This window comes from Drosophila sechellia, chromosome 3R (assembly GCF_004382195.2).
Source record: "Drosophila sechellia strain sech25 chromosome 3R, ASM438219v1, whole genome shotgun sequence".
Classification (NCBI taxonomy): domain Eukaryota; kingdom Metazoa; phylum Arthropoda; class Insecta; order Diptera; family Drosophilidae; genus Drosophila; species Drosophila sechellia.
In genome coordinates, this window is record NC_045952.1 from 24,926,225 (window position 1) to 24,945,474 (window position 19,250).

Below are 19,250 nucleotides of genomic sequence, written 5' to 3' on the forward strand. Positions count from 1 at the left end.
TTTTGCAGAGGGGTCCTAACACCTATCAATTACTTTATATATTTTTTAAATTGTATTTTTTTTAAATTCATAATGACTTCAGCCTGTTTCCACAGTAGCTTAAAGGCTGTCTTGGCTGGCAATAAAAAGCAACTGAAATGAAATGAACCTCATGAAAAATGGCAAAGTGTTTGCCAAGAAATGTTTGGTTAGGTCTCGCTTTTCACTTGCTTGCCCTTCTCATTCCTCCCTCCATTTTAGTTTTTTTTTTGTGGGCGAGCCACCTGACCATTGAGGCGTGCACTTGGTCCCTGGCAATCGAACTAAGGCCACAGCCAAGACTAATACCAAAAACAACTCCAATACCGAAAAAGCAGCGAGCTGGGGAGCAACAACCACAGCATGTCAACATAAATCAAAAGGCTGAAAGCAGAAAGCACCCCAGACGATGGGCCAAATGTTGGGGGGGAAAGAAGCCATAAGAAATCATTTCTAATCCCAGAAGTTCTGTGCTAGTCGAGTCGACATACCTCTCGTCACTTTCCGAAGGAGCCATCAGCAGGCAGTCCGTGAATTACTGGTTATTAGTAACCGGTCTAGAAAACAAATGAAATTCGAAATAACTCAAAACTCGAATATAAAATACTTCCTGTTTCTCTACTTCAAATATATTTAATAAGAAATGTACCTTGTCAAGACCCATACCTATAGATTTCATATAAATCAGCAGAAATAAACCACAGCACATTGAACCTTGAACTGCCGACTACAAAGGCAAGTTTTAAAATAAGGAAAGCGCCCGAACTGTTCAACCAATCTGCTCCATCCACGGAATTTAGAGTTTTTAGCTTTCGTCTCGCATCCACCCGAGGGAAGGCATAAATTGGACAACCAATTTAAGGCCTAAAAACCCCTTTTGCCTCTATATTCGGGAGCTCAACGGTACTATTCTTTATTCTGCCGAGCACAAGTTAAGTGCCAGGACCCTCGGCCAGATACAGATACCAATAGCCCAAGACCAGAGGGATTTGTTTATGCGGCTTCGTGGCTTCTGGCTTTGGCCTGCTTTATGGAGCAAGGTAAAGCACGTGCAAACATTTGTCGTGGTTATTTTGCTTGGATTTGAATCGTCCTTGTAGTTTACAGCCGGCTGACGATGATGCTCTGACACTGATAATGCCACGTCGACACTTGCCCATCAAAAGTGGCCACGTGCACGCTTTGCCGGCCTTAACTTGGCTTCCATGGATTGCTGCGTTAATAGCCGAGGCGATAAGATTGGCTCTGACTGACTGCTGGGCATTATTTTGCAATGTTTACGGTGTGTGACAATATTTTTGCCTGGCAATGGCATTCAATCAGCATTAACAACAACAGTATAAAGTAATCCGAGAAGAATATATATATATACCATATGTAAGCTCAGCATTGAGTATTTTCTTTATAGAACGCCAGCTTTTCGCCAGCTAATTAATGAAAATATGAAGCCTCATATTGCAGGGATAGTAGGTTGTGGAAAATGGAGTGGGAAAATGCTTAAATTGCATGCAAAACACGATTGCCGAGACACCTGTCCTGCTGTTCTGCTACGTGCATAAAGTTTTGGGAATATCTTGCCTAAGTTAAATACTGCATTCAAAAGCAGTCAATATTTTGAGAGCTCTGCAAGAGTTTTAACTACAGCTCTCTAACCACTTTAGCATCAGCCAGGAGCGCTAAAGATAACAGCCCAAAATCCAAGCCAAGTTATCCATTCCGCCGACGAGCCATTCGGCTCTTCCTGGCAGCAGTAGCAGCAGTAGCAGCAGTATGAAAAACACTTGCCAAAACAAGTCGCGCACTTTGCCATCGGTTGACGGGCAGGAGAAAGGCAAGGGAGTAAGGATGCGGCAGGCAGACGGCTCGTCTCGAGGACCCAGGCTATATGCATACAAAGCACTATAAAGTTGACCATGTATTCATATTTCACATATAGTATATTTCTTGTGCATGTGCAACTCTCTCGAAGACATAAATTTGCAAAATGCCGTGCGTTAAACAGCTGATGTTTTATGGCCTTCTGAGCAACATGAATATGCAGTGAAAAAATTCAGAATATTACGTTGATGATTTCTAATTTAAAAAAACAAATAACTACGTTGCTCGTACTGAATGCTATATATAAATACATTGCACCTATATGCCGCTTACAAAATTTTCTTAATAAAAAATTTTTATATATATACGCCAAACCAACAATTTACTATCTGTAACGCAATTTGAACATAGAAATATCAATATATATACTCAACCCACAACTAAATAAAAGTTCAATTTAAATACAGTATTAATTATTGTTTACTGTGTGACATTGCGGCTAGAAAGGCCGTCGAACTGCCTTGGCAAAGCAAATTGTATTGCATTTCCACTCAACACGTCGGGCGTTAGTTGGAATTTCAAATTTGTTTTTGGTCGCTTCACCCCAAAAAACCAAAAAAGGAGCAAAATATGAAAAACAAGAAGATAAAAACTTATGCCTAGCCTTAATTTGTGTATAATAAGTGTTCTGTCCAGGCTCGGTGGCGTATGATGAATATTTATAATGTAGAGTCAGTGGCAGCGATAGCGGGCAGCATCTTCATCGCTCAGAAATTCAGCTCTGAACTTTTAAGCAAACAAATGAAAAATGAATTTCCTGCTTATGTTTATGCTTGGCATATGCTGAATGCTCCGGCTCACACACATACACTCACACGCTGACGCACCCTTACAAATACCATCAAGGCAGACAAAGGCAGAGCGTTTATAAATATTACTCATACGCTGCGTTGTGCAACTTTGTGCAAATGCCAGCGGCAAGTATTTACACCTAGACGTAGCACAATCAAATTCTGCACAAATGTGTGAAAAATGCATAATATCCAGAAGCATGTGTGTGTCCGTCCGAGCATCCATATATCCGCATCCGTATGTTCATATACGTATACATTAGAGTATAAATATATGGGAATTGGTGCTGCAAAATGGCTTCCATGGCAACAATGCCGTGTGGCAGCAAGTGCCGTCAGCAACAGCAGAAGCAGAAGCCCAAGAAGAAACAGCAGCTCACGCTCATAATGATTATCCATTGAAATGGAAATGCCAGCCAAGGATTTAATATAATTCGCAATGCGTAGAGTGCGATCTGCTGGGCAAAAGTTTTCAAAACTTCATCCCCAAGAAGCAGACACAAGGATGCACCTCAGCATGAGTTGCAGGCCCAAAGAATAGAATTCAATTTAAATAGATTTCCGCTTAGGGGAAATTTAAAAGAGGAAAAAAAAGCGATTGCCTCCAGAGAAGGCAATTGTTAACACTGAGCCAGCGTGCTGGGGCGTTTCCGATATTGTGGATGTGTGTGCGTGCCAATGTGATTGAAAAACTACTAACTACAAACACTTAACACACCCAAACAAGTCCATGTACGCACAGTGAAAAATAACACTATAATAAGAAGTTAACATACATATATTTTACGAGTAACTATTAAAAGATTATGAGTAAAAGTCTAGAAAATAACGTAACGAATTTTAGTATTTATTTACATTTTCACTAACCTAAATAATATAGAAAGTAAAACTATTCTCTGTGCATCAATGCATTGAGATGGCACACAAAAAATAGGTGATAGAAAATATGGTAAATACGAAAATGAAAAGCTGGCATAACAATTGAGTAATGTTTATTTAGACGAAATTGATATTCTCTATTCGATTGAAAGTGCTGTTAATTAAAATTTAGTTTGGCCTTCATTTTATACAATAAAATGGCCATTTGATGCTTCAAAATTAGATGTATAAAATAAAGAGGCGGCTCTTCATAAATAAGGTATGCCAATTGGTTAGAGCATTGGCAGGATGTCTTGAAGTTAGCTTAGCTGGCGAATATCCTGCTCAAAGAAAGCGAATGCTAAGCAAACGTGCGTGCGAGAAAGGTAATTGAAAAATAGTTACCATTTCCTTCGCTACCTGGAGAGAAGGAAAACTGAAGTTTTTCTTTGCCCTCGCCGTGTCGTTTCGACTATGTCTTTCAGCAGGAGTTCGCTGGCAATTGCTTATTTTAGCGCTTCCCATTGGCAATTCGCAATTGCAGCAATTGAAATGCAGCCAAGAGCCTGCCCACTTACTGGCAATTCCCTGGCACTCGAATTAAATTTTAATGAAGTTATTTGAATTTTAATTATTTCGAACTTGTTCTGGGCACGCTGCTTCTTTGGCGCCGCTTAAATCAATGACCGGAAAGCATTATACAATTATATTTATATGCATGCATAAAAGTGTGTATTCTAGTGTGTGTGTGTGTGTCATAGTGTGAGTGTGGCTGTCAGCCGGCGAATGATTTAAGTTGCCGGGCGCAATTCTGGTTTTTTGGCCCGGTCAACCGACCACATGCCGGCAGCATATTTCAAACTGTCCGGCTAAATCATGGGAAAACGCAAAAATAAAATCACAAAAGCGACCGGGAGGCGAACGCTTTGACTTTCGGAGGCAATAAAACATAATAATTAACATTTTGCGAGCCGTTTTGATAAATGACGATGCGGTGTTTCGTTTAAATTATACATAACGTAGCATACTTTTCAGCGTTATGCTAATGGCCACGCTCAGACGCAGACTTGCATGGCAAGTTTTAATTACATTTCGCCCAAGTGTGTGACATGCGGAGGTGTGTGTGTGTGCGTCGGTGTGAGTGTGTGCGTTGCATTTCCATGAGACTGACAGCCGAGGAAAGTGCGAGCGGAAAAGCAGAAAACGTAAGTAATGACTAAATGCGCACTCTGACAGTTTAACATGACAAAAATGTTCTCGTTTCCTTATTTCTGTTTTAGTTTTGTTCCTTTTTTTCGTGTCGTCTTTCCGTCATTTTTCCTCTCTTTTTCGCTGAGCTTGATAAATGATACGCCCAGTCACTGGCAACAATGTCCTGGCCAAGTTTTTCTGGACAGATACGGTTAACATTGTAGCTGGCGCTACACTTTCACTGCACTCGGGTCGGCAATTCGTTTGACCTCCCCCCTTGGCCGCTTTGTTCGGGGGAATCCTTTGAGTAAGCGGAGGGGATTTCCATCATAAACCATATACAAATGCTCCATAAATACGAGTGCGGGACATGAATGTGTTAAAGAAAAAGGCAAAGTCCCGCCGGCAAATGAAATGAAATGGAAAGGCATGCTCAAAGAAAGTCAGAAAAAATATATATTTATATATATATATATATATATATATATATATATATATATATATATATATATATGTCGGGTTAAGAATATCAGGGTCCTCGCCGTCCGTCCGTCCGTCCATATCAGCGTTGCTCATAACTCTTTTCACAATATAATTTTTATGCAGCTGTGCGCAGTCAACGAGTCCACTTGCGTCTGCTTTGGCTTCTCCACGATTAATGACCTCACTCCCGTTTCGTGCAGCCTGCTTTGTCTCTTCTCAATTTTTGGCATTTCCTTTTCATTATATAGTTTTCCCTTTCTAACCAAGCAGCGCAAGTGGCCACGTTCAGCAACAGCTCTATCGCTCTCGTTTTTGCAAAGTCCTAGATAATTCATCTATTCATCCTCACACATTGACAATAAATAGGAACACGCATAATAGCAAAGGGAACATGGAGAAGAAGTAAACGGCGACTAAACGCATTCATTATTTTCGCCACGTGTTCATAAATAGGAACACGCATAATAGCAAAGGGAACTTGGAGAAGAAGTAAACAGCGACTACACGCATACTCATTATTTTCGCCACGACACGGCCATTCTGACATTTACACGTCCTCGTGTAAGCTTTTGATACCGAGATACCAAGATATCAAGATCACATACTTTCATCACTATTCAATAACATTTAATTTCCATAGTTTGACTTTATTAGGTGTATTTCTTAAATCTTAATTCTGTGAAGAAACAAAACAGCTTTTTTTTCATGGTTGCTGGGATAACTTATTCTATTTTCATATTCAGTTCCATTGATCAGTAATACATCAGCTTACAAATTATCTTAACATTATCATTTATCGATTTCTATATATCGATCTTCCGCCAGTTCACACACACTTAATTATTAATTCAATCCAAACTCATCGTCTCTCCTGGACGGATAACTCGCAATTCATCGTCTCACCTGACGGATAACTCACAATTCATCGTCTCACCTGACGGATAACTCACAATTCATCGTCTCACCTAGACGGATAACTCACAATTCATCGTCTCACCTAGACGGATAACTCACAATTCATCGTCTCACCTAGACGGATAACTCACAATTCATCGTCTCACCTAGACGGATAACTCACAATTCATCGTCTCACCTAGACGGATATCTCTCGTTCACAAAAGAACTCATTGGCGGGCTTTTCTTTTCATTCAACTGTTTCTATATTTCAGCTATTGCTCTACATTCTCGTTTAACTCATTCGGGATTTCTGCATCCGGCATTTTACGTATATCTTCATGGCAATACTTGAACGATCGGTTACTCGTCAACGACTTTAGTGTATACCTGTCACCCTCTAATACTTCAGTCACCAAAAACGGTCCTCTGAATTTCGGATCTAACTTAGTTTGGTGTCTTTCTTCATTCCTCAATAGCACATAGTCACCTACGTGGTGTTTGTCAACGGCTGCCCTACTGCTATCAAATCGGGATTTGTCGTAAGACGCTAAGGAATTCATATTTTCTGTCGCATGAGCTCTAACAGTTGCCAAATCTATTTCACATTCGGTCTCACATGGGGGAACTAATCCAAGGGGTCGAGCCTGTTTACCAATTAACATTTCTAACGGACTTGCCTCAGTGGCACGAGAAATTGTACAATTCAGTGCAAGTTGGACTTCGCCAAGTGCGTCCTGCCACGACCGTTGACTTGATTCTACCACTGACAACAAATTTTTCAGTGTTTCCATCACCCGTTCCACTTGCCCATTTGCACGGCTCATTCCCGTAGCAATCAAGTGAAGTTCAACTTTCTGCGATACGCAAAACTCGGAAAACTTAGAGCTAGTAAAACATCTGCCCTGGTCGGCGATGATGCGATCTGGTACTCCAAATAAGGATATAGAAGATTTCATAGCATTAACACAGCTTTCGGCATCTATCTTTAAGGTGTGATACAGATAAACAAACTTTGTATAGGCATCGATCTGAACAATGACATACTCTTTCAAATCGCTCTTGCCGCTTAATTTACCCGTTATATCTATGTGGATGGTGTGCCACGGTATACTTGTCTTCGGAATGGAATGAAGTTCCGCCTGAACCTTCCCGGAAGATGATTTCACTGATCTACAAGTTATGCAGTTTGAAACAAATTTTCGAACATACTTGTTCATTTTAGCGAACCAATAATACTGGTACACTTTATCAAGTGTCTTTTGCCACCCTAAATGCATTATCGACTCGTGTACCTGGTTAATTACTGACCATTTGAAAGCTCTGGGTACAACTGGTAAATAACTTGTTCTACCTCGTCTTTGGACCTTGCGATATAATACACCTTTTCGCAAATCATACGTTTTGGCCAAATTTTCAGCCAATTCATCTGACTCCAATTTGTTAACTATTTCTATTATCTCAAGGTCTAACCGTTGCTCAGCAAGAAGCCAAGTACTTGAAATTTCAGACAGATTTACTCGTTTTTCGGGAATCTTGTTTATTGACAAAATGTGTTCGGGTGATAAAGGATTTCTTGATAGGAAATCCACATGAGCCATACGCTTGCTCTCTCTATACTGAATTTCGAAATTAAACGATTGTAAGTAGGCCCACCAGCGGTGAACTCTGGGGGTTAAATCTATTTTTGTGCGAGAAGCTTTTAATGAATTGCAGTATGTATAGACAACGAACTCACGGCCAATTAGGTAATGGCGAAAATGTTTAACGGCTTTTACCACTGCCAAGGTTTCCAGCTCGTAGGAGTGATATCTAGATTCAACAGAGGTAGTTGTTTTGAGAAAACTGCATTTAGCAAGGTTAAAGGTAAAACCAGCTTTTGTAAGAACATTCAAAACAGTTTTTAACCTTTCCAAAGCCAATTCCTTGGTTGGCGATACTACCATTATATCGTCCATGTAAACGATTACAAAAGAGTTAGCAAGGTCACCAAGTGCATTTATGACTGCGCGCTGGAAAACAGATGGCGCATTTTTGAGGCCAAAAGGCATTGTAAGAAATTCAAATTGACCGTCTGGGGTCACAAATGCAGTATATTCCACGGATTCAGGGTGAATCGGGATTTGGTGGAAACCACTTGCCATATCCAGGCATGTGAAATAATTTGCTCCGCGAAGTCTAGCAATTTGATCGCTGATAACCGGCAAGGGGTACTTATCCGAAATCGTATTCGAGTTTAGCTCTCTAAAATCAACACATAGACGGTCGGTTCCGTTCTTCTTTTTGACGAGCAACATGGGGCTAGCAAAGGGAGAGCAACTTGGGCGAACAATATTACATCTTATCAATTCGCTCAGTAACGGAACAATTATTGACAGTTTTTGATTTTACAACTTTAAAATTATCGGATGTCAAAATTACATAAAAGCCTTGTTTAAGTATTTCTCGCCCTATCAGAATATCATTCCTCATTTGCTCGTTCGGGACTACATGAAATAATATTTCCATAATATTTTCGTTTATAGTGACTTCACTCAAGATTTGCAATGTACTGCACACACTGCCACCACCAATGCCTTTTATCATTACAGTATTGTTTATACGTTTAACAGATAACTTTCTGCTAATGTCGTCTTTAATAAGGGAGCACTCTGCACCGGAATCGAAACAAATTGGATAGATCTCACCTCGTTGATGCAAGCTTCCCTTTGGCTCAGTCACACAACATTGGTTAACAGTCTTCTGTTGAGTCACATCTTGTTTGGCTGCACTTCCGTTTTTCGGGCATTGGTTGGAGAAATGTCCCGGTTGGCCGCACCGATATCACGTAACATTTGATTTTTCACGCTGCGGTTTCGCCTCTCTATCTTGTCGCATTTTACTTCGGCATTCAGCAATTCGATGTCCCGGCTTTGAACAGAAGTGGCATACAACTGGCGATGCCTTACGGTTCTTCTGATCAGGTCCAAGGCTGTCATCTCGAGCATGTCGCTTCTTGTCGAACGTAAACACTTTTAACTCCGCCTGTAGCTTACTTCTGGTACGCACATTGGATGTGAAGAGGACGCGCTGCAAACGACTGTCAATGTTTGCCATATGCGCAAGAACAGTTGTAACGGCAATTTCTTCTATTTCCATATTCCGCCACTTCGTAGTTAGCGTCGTCACCAGCCGACTCGCATACACCGCGTAACATTCGGCGACAGTCGGGCGGCTGTTGAGTAAATTTAAAAACGTAGCGGCCGGCGTCTCTTCGGTTTTAAAGCGCTGCAGAAATAATTCCTGGAACTCTTGCCAAGTCATACCCTGGTACGAAATTTGTGTTAGCCACTGAGATGCAGTTCCCTCCATGCAGTTACTTAGTGCCATGATCAATTTACTTCCTTTAAGGGGGTGCTCAGTTAGAATTATATCGGTTGTTGAACACCACTTTGCTGCCTCTACGCATGCAGCATCAGGGTTAAATTTGGGTAGCTTAACATCATAACTAGGTTGCTGCTCACGTGCCGGCGTCACTTGCATGATTTTTACAAGTTCAGCCAAATTCCGATTTTGCATTTCGACTATTGCACGCCACTGATCCTCAGAAAATGCAGGGTGTGGCACAGATCCCACTTCTGATGTCGGGTTAAGAATATCAGGGTCCTCGCCGTCCGTCCGTCCGTCCATATCAGCGTTGCTCATAACTCTTTTCACAATATAATTTTTATGCAGCTGTGCGCAGTCAACGAGTCCACTTGCGTCTGCTTTGGCTTCTCCACGATTAATGACCTCACTCCCGTTTCGTGCAGCCTGCTTTGTCTCTTCTCAATTTTTGGCATTTCCTTTTCATTATATAGTTTTCCCTTTCTAACCAAGCAGCGCAAGTGGCCACGTTCAGCAACAGCTCTATCGCTCTCGTTTTTGCAAAGTCCTAGATAATTCATCTATTCATCCTCACACATTGACAATAAATAGGAACACGCATAATAGCAAAGGGAACATGGAGAAGAAGTAAACGGCGACTAAACGCATTCATTATTTTCGCCACGTGTTCATAAATAGGAACACGCATAATAGCAAAGGGAACTTGGAGAAGAAGTAAACAGCGACTACACGCATACTCATTATTTTCGCCACGACATATATATATATATATGTATAAGTGTGCATGAAAAGGAGAGAATATTATTTATGAGTTTGCGGGAAGTGGCGGTCAGAGATTTTTATTCCATTTCCTTGGGTCCTTTTAGTAATAAAAGTTGTTGGGCTAAGTTTTATGAAGTCCTTTAATGCCCTTTAAAAATGCTTTTCATGCTTTTAAAATTGTTTTACAACAAGGAGGCTTGACATTTCAAATTGGACTTAAATCTAAAACTAATAAATAATAAACTTTCGATGTACTTTATTAATAAACTTTCTTTTTAATAGTTTGTGCTTGGTTTTATTGGTTTGATTTGAAATAGTTACTATTAATTTCATGAACTTATTATCTTCAAAATTATTACAACACAAATTCCTATTAGGTTTTGCTCTTAGTTTGTCATAATTAATTTTTAATTGGTTTCGAATATGCTTTTCAAATATTCCCAACGACCCACTTCTAACCGTGTTCCACATTCCCCTTTAAGCCCATTTCACTCGAATTTTCCGTGCGCTAAAAGCTTAGGCCCATTTCGTGTCTTTTTAATTGGTGTAGAGCATAATTAATTAACCTTTGTGGAGGTGACCAAAGGCAACAATGACCGAAAAAGGCAAAGGCAAAGAAAAAGGCCTGTGGCAAAGAATTAATGTGATTACATTTCTCTCGTTTGCTTTTAGCACACTTTTCTATTGTTGTGTCGTTTTAAATATTTAAAACTAAACAACGTGGCCCTGCCGAATGGAAAACTTAACAAGCTTGAAAGGTGGCCAAATCTGAGGCGACAATATGTATATATATACCATACATATGTATGTATATAAGTGTGAAATGGTTGCAGTTGTCGCCAAGAGGCGTTTGCTGACTGGGCAAATTGTGAGTTTCATTGATTTTCAGATTCACACTTGGCTCGCACAGCATCGCTTTTCGGTACGAATATCCTTGGCATCCTGACGGCATGCCATGGTTGCATTTTTAATGCGCATTGCAGTGACCGAGTCGAGCAAATATTTAATAAAATTTTTAAATTGCGCATACGCCGCTTGTGACTGAGGTCAAGGCGCTTCCGACTCGGGAGACTCCAGATTTCGTTCTCCTTTTTCAATATACTTCTCTTTGGTTAACTCCGCGAATACACTTAAAGAATATGCAATTGCCTTTTTATAATAAAAATGTTCGATTTAGAGATTAAAAAAATTGATGTAAGAAAAGGAATAATTGTGCTAATTAAGAAATAGAATATACAATATCTGTTATGTATAAATAACTGAGTAGTTTTATATGCATATCTTTTTTTCGAAAACTTCTTGCACTGGCTTTCGATTTGACGCTGGCAGTTGACCAATTACGCACGAGGGGCGCGAGCCCCCAGCATGTTGCTTAGGGGTCGCACTGTGAAATAGTAGACAAACTCGATGGCACTGAGGATGCTGGCCCCCAGGAAAAGACCCAGCATGCCGCCCATGGAGACTACGACATCCAGAGGCGTGCGAAGGGACTGCCGACGATACTGATCCGTCGGCAGGAAGGGCATGTCCAGAGTTCCGTTGTAGTACTTGTTTGGATTCCTAACACTGCCGGAAGTGGGAATTTATGCAAATAAGCATCATGCTCGGACTAAGAGCCCAAATATAATAAACTTACAATAAGAGTGGCTCGTAAATGGTAGTAATGTCGCCATCATTACAAGACGGCAAGCAGCCGCAACTGGCATTGTTGCCCTTGTTGTTGTTCACCAGCACCCTGGAATCCGGCTTGATCATACGAGTCTTCTCCAGACACAAGAATCCCTCCAGATCGCAGTCCGGATACCGTGGATCGGCATTGGGATTGTACAGGAACGACGTGCAGTTGCAGGCCTTCATCTGCAAACGCCTAATGCACTCGGTGATGCAGACGCTGAAGCTGTAGGACTTGTATATGCTGTCAGCCTGTATCTCCTCTGGAAAAAAGCAGCTGCGGATCTTCGGATCTATATCCTTAACATCCGGATCGTTCTTCATGGCGACCTGGTTGAATTGCATATACTTGCTCAAGCCCTCGGTAATCAGAGGAATTCCGGGCGGAAAGAAGGCCGTGTGTGGAATATCTTCCGCATTTATCACGCTTATTTGCACATCCAAACGAGTGATAACATTTATCACTGCCTTCTGATAGGCGGGATCCAACTCGTTGGGCAGCCAGTGTTTCGACCCAGGTTCATTGTTTAGTAGCGAATTGAGCATGTAACAGCGGCCAAATGGTGTCAAAAGGGGCAGAAAATGCCGGCAGCAATCGAAGGGTTCATGGGATAGTTTGCACTCCACGAACAGATCCGAGCAGTTGGCTCCATACTGGTAAAATTCCAACAACAAATTATATTTCAAATTTATGTTTTAAGAATTACGTTTTCTTGTTTTATTTTGGAAGTTTATTTTATTTCATTTAAGACCTACTCACCCAGGTCAGTATTTGCCGATAGTTATCCGAAGGACACCTTGCACACGCTGCTGTGCAATTCTTGTGTACTGTGCCACACTTTCCCTTCAGCCCGTTCTCATTGTATAAAGCAGGAAATAGAAGGATCGATACACCTGTCTCCACATCATATGGGTAATCACCCGTCACGTCAACGCCCAAACTAAAAAAGTAATAACCTCTCATTACTAGACCTATAACCTCTTGTCAATCGCAACCTTGTTATGTATTCCTCGAATTTGGGAAACAGATTTCCACGGTAGGCCAGTTCGCAGACGCTGACAGCGGGAAATTTCCATTTGGAAAATGGCGGCAGACTTTCGAATACAATGCTCACAGCTCGTGTGGGAAAACTCCGCTGGTATCCCATAATCAGTTGGTAGCAGCCCAAGGACGACATAAACACACAAATCAACCAGAAAATGCGTTCCGTGAAATGCAGCCTACACACACACAATGGAAACAAGCAAATTTTTGGGGATTATTGGAGGCTTGACAGCTCACCTCGAATTGGCGATGTAAGCGAATCCTGCGAGTGTACAATTGGTGCAGTAATCCTTGATGTTGGTAACAAAGCCGTAGCCTCTCTTCCTGGCCAGGACTTGGCCCTTGGCTTTTTCAGTTCCACCCATATCTGCTCACCGTAGGCGCTTAATAACCCGATCTTCGAACTCCAGGAACTCGTTCCGAACTGACCGGGCCATATAAATTGCTCTTGACCAAGCACGACACGGTCAGCTACCATTTGTGTAAATTTGTTTGTCCTCCGTTTACGAGTAGCTGCTCGCCCACAGAGAGAAAAATATATTATATACCACTTAAACTCTATTTTATGTTAAAATAAAACCATAAAATAACAAAAAAAAATTCAAAAGAAAATGAAAGCATTTCTGCTTCTGGGAGTAAGAAAAAATGTTTAAGAATACTTGAGAACTTAGTGTTTATTTTTTTAAGTGTAGCAAAGAGAGAGAGTGGGTGGGGTGTGGCAACTTAATGGCATGCATGTTCGGTCTCCTTGCCCACACACGAATTTCTTACCACCCAGCCAAAATTGGCATTGGACTGCATGTGAAAAGCCTTTAATTGGTATTTGCTTTGTGCAGGTGTCGCAATAAGGATTTAAATACACACTCACCCGCAAAACAGCACACTTCAGTGTATGAGAGTGTGTGTGCATTTACGTTCACTTGAAATTCAACCATTTTGAGACCCAGATGATACAGAAACCTAGTTAAAATCCTCACACTTAAGCTGTAAACCGATCATTTTAACCAGGTCGATTCACAAAACATGCGTCATCGACTGCATACGAAATAAGGCACACATTTTTAATTGACATGTAAACATGTTGGTATAAAAATTGCCCACAATATAAGCTCTCATTCGACTGAAAGCATTATTCATTCAACAAAAGCATTTGTTATGCAAAAACTATTTGATTTTTAAAAACCTCATTGCAATGGCAAACGTGGTAGTCAGCGTGACTTTAAGTTATATAAAATGACATAAAGCGAGCTTTTTAAATTTCCTTTAAACTTATTTTATTTTAATTGAATTAGTTTTTTATAATTTTATTTTAAAGTAACATTAAGAAAGAGTACACAAACTTATATTTAACTTCCTTAAATAATTAGATGTACAATTTGTTTATAACTTTATAACGTTACCCAGATAATGTATTGTGTGTACTAGAGTTAGGCAACATATCCATTTCTCCCCACTGATTTTTGACTATCGACCTCTGTATTGAAACATTTTGCACCTTTTGCTGCCACCTGGGCTTTCTGTGTGCACGTGAAACTTTTCCGACGACGATCCGACACCTTTGCCACCCACCTCACACTCAATGTTGGTTGTTAACCCACTGCAGCCAGAACTGCAGACTTTAAGCCACCCCGTTTTGGTGGCCAAACTTCAACTTCAGTCCTGACATTACGTGCACTTGCACTGAGTTATTAAGTAAAATGAGTGACTGCACACACGATACTAAACTCACACCGATGCAGAACCACCCACACTCACTCACTGGTGCACTCACACACGTGCATAAATTGTAGTCAACATGTTTTCGGTGCTTAGAACTCGACGCTAAATTAGAATTATGCAATTACGGCTCATTTGCGCTGCACACGGCTGCTGTTGTCGCTGCTGGAAAAACACTTAAAAACAATTAGAGTGCTTATTGAAATTCGAGCCGGCAACATGCGAGTGGCATGAAAAACTAATGCGAACATTTTAATTATTTATGCATCTCCCAGAACACGCAATGAGGCAAATTGTTTCCTAAATCGCAATTCCAAATGGTAGACATGTCGAGCCATTTCTGTGACAATATGGATTCATTCGTCGGCAAACAAGGAATAAATTAACTTTTCTCCCCAACTAAACACTTAAAAAATAAAGTAAAGGTGCATGGGTTTCACAATAAAAAAGGTTTCAGCCAGATAAATAAATATAATTTATATATAAATAAATAATTATAATAAATAGCAACATGTTATCTATGAACTGAAATTCGAAATGCACCCTAGCTTGTCTTGAGTTCTAAATGAAAATTTTCAAAGAATAGGTAATAGGTCTCGATTGTGCATTGGCTTTTTCAATCTCAAAGAACAAAAACAAAAAAATTATATCTCACTTGCAAAAAAGAATGTCAAGTTGTATGCACTCGATAACAATTGTCGAAAAATACAGGACAAACAATGTTGTTAAAAATTTTACATTCTTCATTTTGGTCATTTCCTCAGAGATATTCCCAATTGAAATCGAAAATTGGATACGAAAGCAATAAAAGGCAAAAATAAACAAGTATTTCAAAAGCAAAACTGGGTTCTCACTCGACTTGCAGATATCGAAAAAAATTGTTGTCAAATTGCATTCCAAAATAACAACAAAAGAAAATATTTTTGAATAGAGCGAAACGACCGACCGATTTTTTTGAGAAAAAATAATGGCAAACCAATATTTTCTTTTAAAGCAAAATCTTCAATTTTATTAAAAAAAGTGTGTAGTTGGCTGGCTTTAATTAATGGCTATGTTAGAAATGACCTACTTGGGCCATCTTCACAAATTAAATTGAAATGAATTTCTGTGTTAAAAGGATCTGAAAAATCCGACAATGCATTGTTTGAGCTTATATTTATTTAATAGTACACATGACTGCGAAAATAATATTGTGCTGCAGGTATACCGATGGAATACCTATCAAATGCAGCTAAAAACAAATCCAGTAGCAGAAACAAGTGAACAAGCGACAAGGCAATTTAAATACAAACAAGCACACAAAATTCGGTAAACCAACCATTTGTTGGACGACGGAGAGTGGTGGGAACACCATTGACGTCGACACACAATTAACTTCAAAATACTCCAAGCCATGTTAAGTGTCAATTAGCCGGAGCCAGAGCTTGCCAGCCATGAATGCGAAATTATACAGCTAAAATATCAAACATACAAGTATTTACACATTCAGATATAATTTTATATATAATTGCGTTTGCTAAACAAGTTACCAAAGCCGATTATCGCCTCCAGATAGCTGGCAACAAAATTGCATGGAAATAATGAGATCTGCTATCAAGATGGTTTGGCGAGGAATGTTTAAACAGTCGAAGACCAATCAAGTTTAATGTGGGCTGCCACTGAGATCATCATAGAGTTCATCAAAGCCGGCTATATTAAACATCCGACTTATTTGATTTATTCCTCCAAGCCATTCATTCCATGCCATAGAATCCCGAAAATTTATTTGGGAAGTTTACACATTCAGTTTTGGGCGAATTATATATTAAAAAAGTTTCAATAGAGGCGAGCCTTCAACTGAATGACTTTTGCTTTTGAGTTGAACTCACATAATCGCCAAACATTTCATTTATAATAACCAGCAGACCCCAAATGGTCAAAACAGCGGCAATAAATAAAATCGAATAATGAAAAAATCAAAAATGATATTGGTAAAACATGGAATGACCAAATATAATATGCAGACCGCAAAACAATAAAAGTGGACAGCAACAAATAAAAAATCTATGCCTAAACCAAAACCAAAACACACGGCCAGCATATACAGCAAAAATCGTGTCCAAGTGCCACGTTTGGTTTTGTCTAAGCGACAGGGCGGGATAGGGCCATGACCCCGCCCCCTGCTCCACCTACTTTTAGCCAAATTTTATTTTTTTACCACAAACGGCACCCTCTCGCCATTCAGCGGTTATGTTTGGCCCGGCACGCTTTTGCAAACAAAACGCTGTTGTTTGTGTTTCCCACATGCGCTGACAATATCGCAACAATGTCGGTCGACAACAGCCAAGGAACAACGAACAGTGCTTCATTGCTGCCCCGAACTGCTCCTAAAAGAAAAGCGCCGAAAAAACATGGAAAATCAAACGGCCAACAAAAAACTCCCTGATGGGAATTTCTGCAGGACATGCACGGGAAAAAATGATATATGCACAGAAACACTGATTTCATCTTCTTAAAAAAACGATAATGAAAGAGGCAGTTTTATTTTTGTTTTAATGATATTTTGCTCATTTTAATTTTAAGTCCTTTGCAGAAAAGTTCAACAGATTAAATCATTTATAAAGAAATGGGAAATTGCTTACACAGTTACCAAATTGATACAATTTAAAGTAAAAGGGGATTAGAGAAGGATATGTATTTTTTTCCAGTGTTCGCCGTAAACAATTGGCGGAGTGACACTAATGGAAGCACTACTTTTGCATACCCCAGTGTCTTCCGCTATTCCGAGCTGCCAAGACAAGAAAATCGAGTGCAGAGGCAATAAAAGGCCAATAACAATGCAATAATCATAATAATACCAATGGCAAACCAACCAGTCGGCAAATGTTGCAGCAGCAGTCCCAAGTAGCAGCAGCAGCAAGTAGCAACAGCACCAACTAGCAGCAGCACCAACTAGCAGCAGTGGCAACAGTTGCTTGCCGTATCAGCAATAAAAGTTGTAACAATTATCATTTGAAAGTGCATTGTTCCAGTTGTCAGATGCGGCGCGTAAGTACTTGCAACAACAACCGCACAAAATGCAGCTCGTGCCACCAGTGAAGTGGCAACAACAATTGTCTACGTCAGCGACTGGTAAAATTAATATGCACAAACCGCTGCAATTGCAATTTGTTGAAGAAACAATGAAGCGCACGAGCAGCAAAAAAGAAATATTTTACATATTGTCGCATAAATTTCAAAACGATAATCACTGTAGAATATCAATTAGTTGGGTGCTGCCGCCTTGGGTATTTGAGTCTTTGTTTAATGTGGAGCAAAAGCTGAAGTAATGAGTTATAGATTTGACTTCCAGTGATATATGACTAAGCCAAGAATTAATTTGTGCAACGCGCTGGGAATACTTAATGGAATTTGCCAACAACGATGACAAATGAAACATGTTTGCAGCGAAAGCAGGGAGTTTACAAAGGGTAAAAATACTCAATCAGTTAAAGTTTCCAAACTATCTAGTGCAATTAAAATCAATACATAGCAATTAGCCCCAGTGGCCATAACCTGTCTGCCTGCTGCTCCCTGTTGGCTTTTAATAATGAAACCACATAAATCTTTTCATTAAAGTTCAATTAATCAACAGCCTTCCTGTCACTGCGCATAAATCTCATAATGCACCCACCCACACACATGTGGCATGGCCGGGGTTCAGAATGCAGAATGCAGACACGGATGCACAGACACAAAACATGGTCACATGGCGCTCTGGAGCTCTCGATTCCCGGACCGTCCAAGTTATTTGTCACCATTTCCCCATAGCCACCCAACCAACAAACTGCCGTCCCAATGGCTTTGCCAAACAAATGTGCAATGTGTTGTACTTACAACGAATTTTGCCACGCCCACGGCTTAGCCACCTCCCAGCCACGCCCCCTTGACCAACGCCCCTGCCTAATATTCAGGCGGACAGGTAATAACACCGGCCGACTACAAACATTTACATTCGAGGTGGCTGCGTGATTTTCATACACTACAAGAAATCGGTACAACAGTTTCAATTACCTCATTTAAATATTTATTTCAATTGATAAATAGTTTAGTTAATTATATATGAAAAAAATGCGTTAATCAATCTTGGTAATAATTGTATCTACCTATGCAGGAGGAGGCCTAAACTCAAGTGAATTATCTAGGCTATGTAAGGATGCACAGACTATTCCCTTATCTAGTCACGCAACCAACGGCCATTTTCGGATTAGGAGGAACAATAAGGAACATCGAGCACCAAGTTGTCCACCAATGGCTGCTAACCTGGTTACATTTGGCCCATTTCGGGTGGGAGAACAGAGGATGGCCGGTGCATGGTGTGGGCGTATTATTGTTTGTGTTACAGCTGGGCAATTAACAAGCAATAAAAGCATGCAGCCAGCAGCCAAGTTGGCAAATATTAACAGGCCATCGCAGAGAAATTGAGGAAGGAAAGCGGTGAAAATCGTAGGACGAAGGCAGGTGCAATTAACACAGCGATTTCACAAGACCCTATTGAATAAAATGTCCCTGGCGTTCGTCGATTGATTTGATGGCACGTCTTTGGGCTGAACTTTTGC

General features: G+C 40.3%; 1 protein-coding gene across 1 annotated transcript; it reads right to left on the bottom strand.

Annotated features, from left to right (window-relative positions):
- Positions 1-11,391: 11,391 nt before the first annotated feature.
- On the bottom strand, positions 11,392-13,393 carry LOC6617042 (sodium channel protein Nach). Its single transcript, XM_002041334.2, has 5 exons — positions 13,195-13,393; positions 12,909-13,133; positions 12,673-12,853; positions 11,878-12,566; positions 11,392-11,807 (listed from the first exon to the last, which is right to left on the bottom strand). Exons 1-5 carry the CDS (start codon positions 13,320-13,322, stop codon positions 11,579-11,581), a joined length of 1,452 nt encoding a protein of 483 aa, XP_002041370.1. The 5' UTR covers positions 13,323-13,393; the 3' UTR covers positions 11,392-11,578.
- Between the last annotated feature and the right edge of the window lie 5,857 nt (positions 13,394-19,250).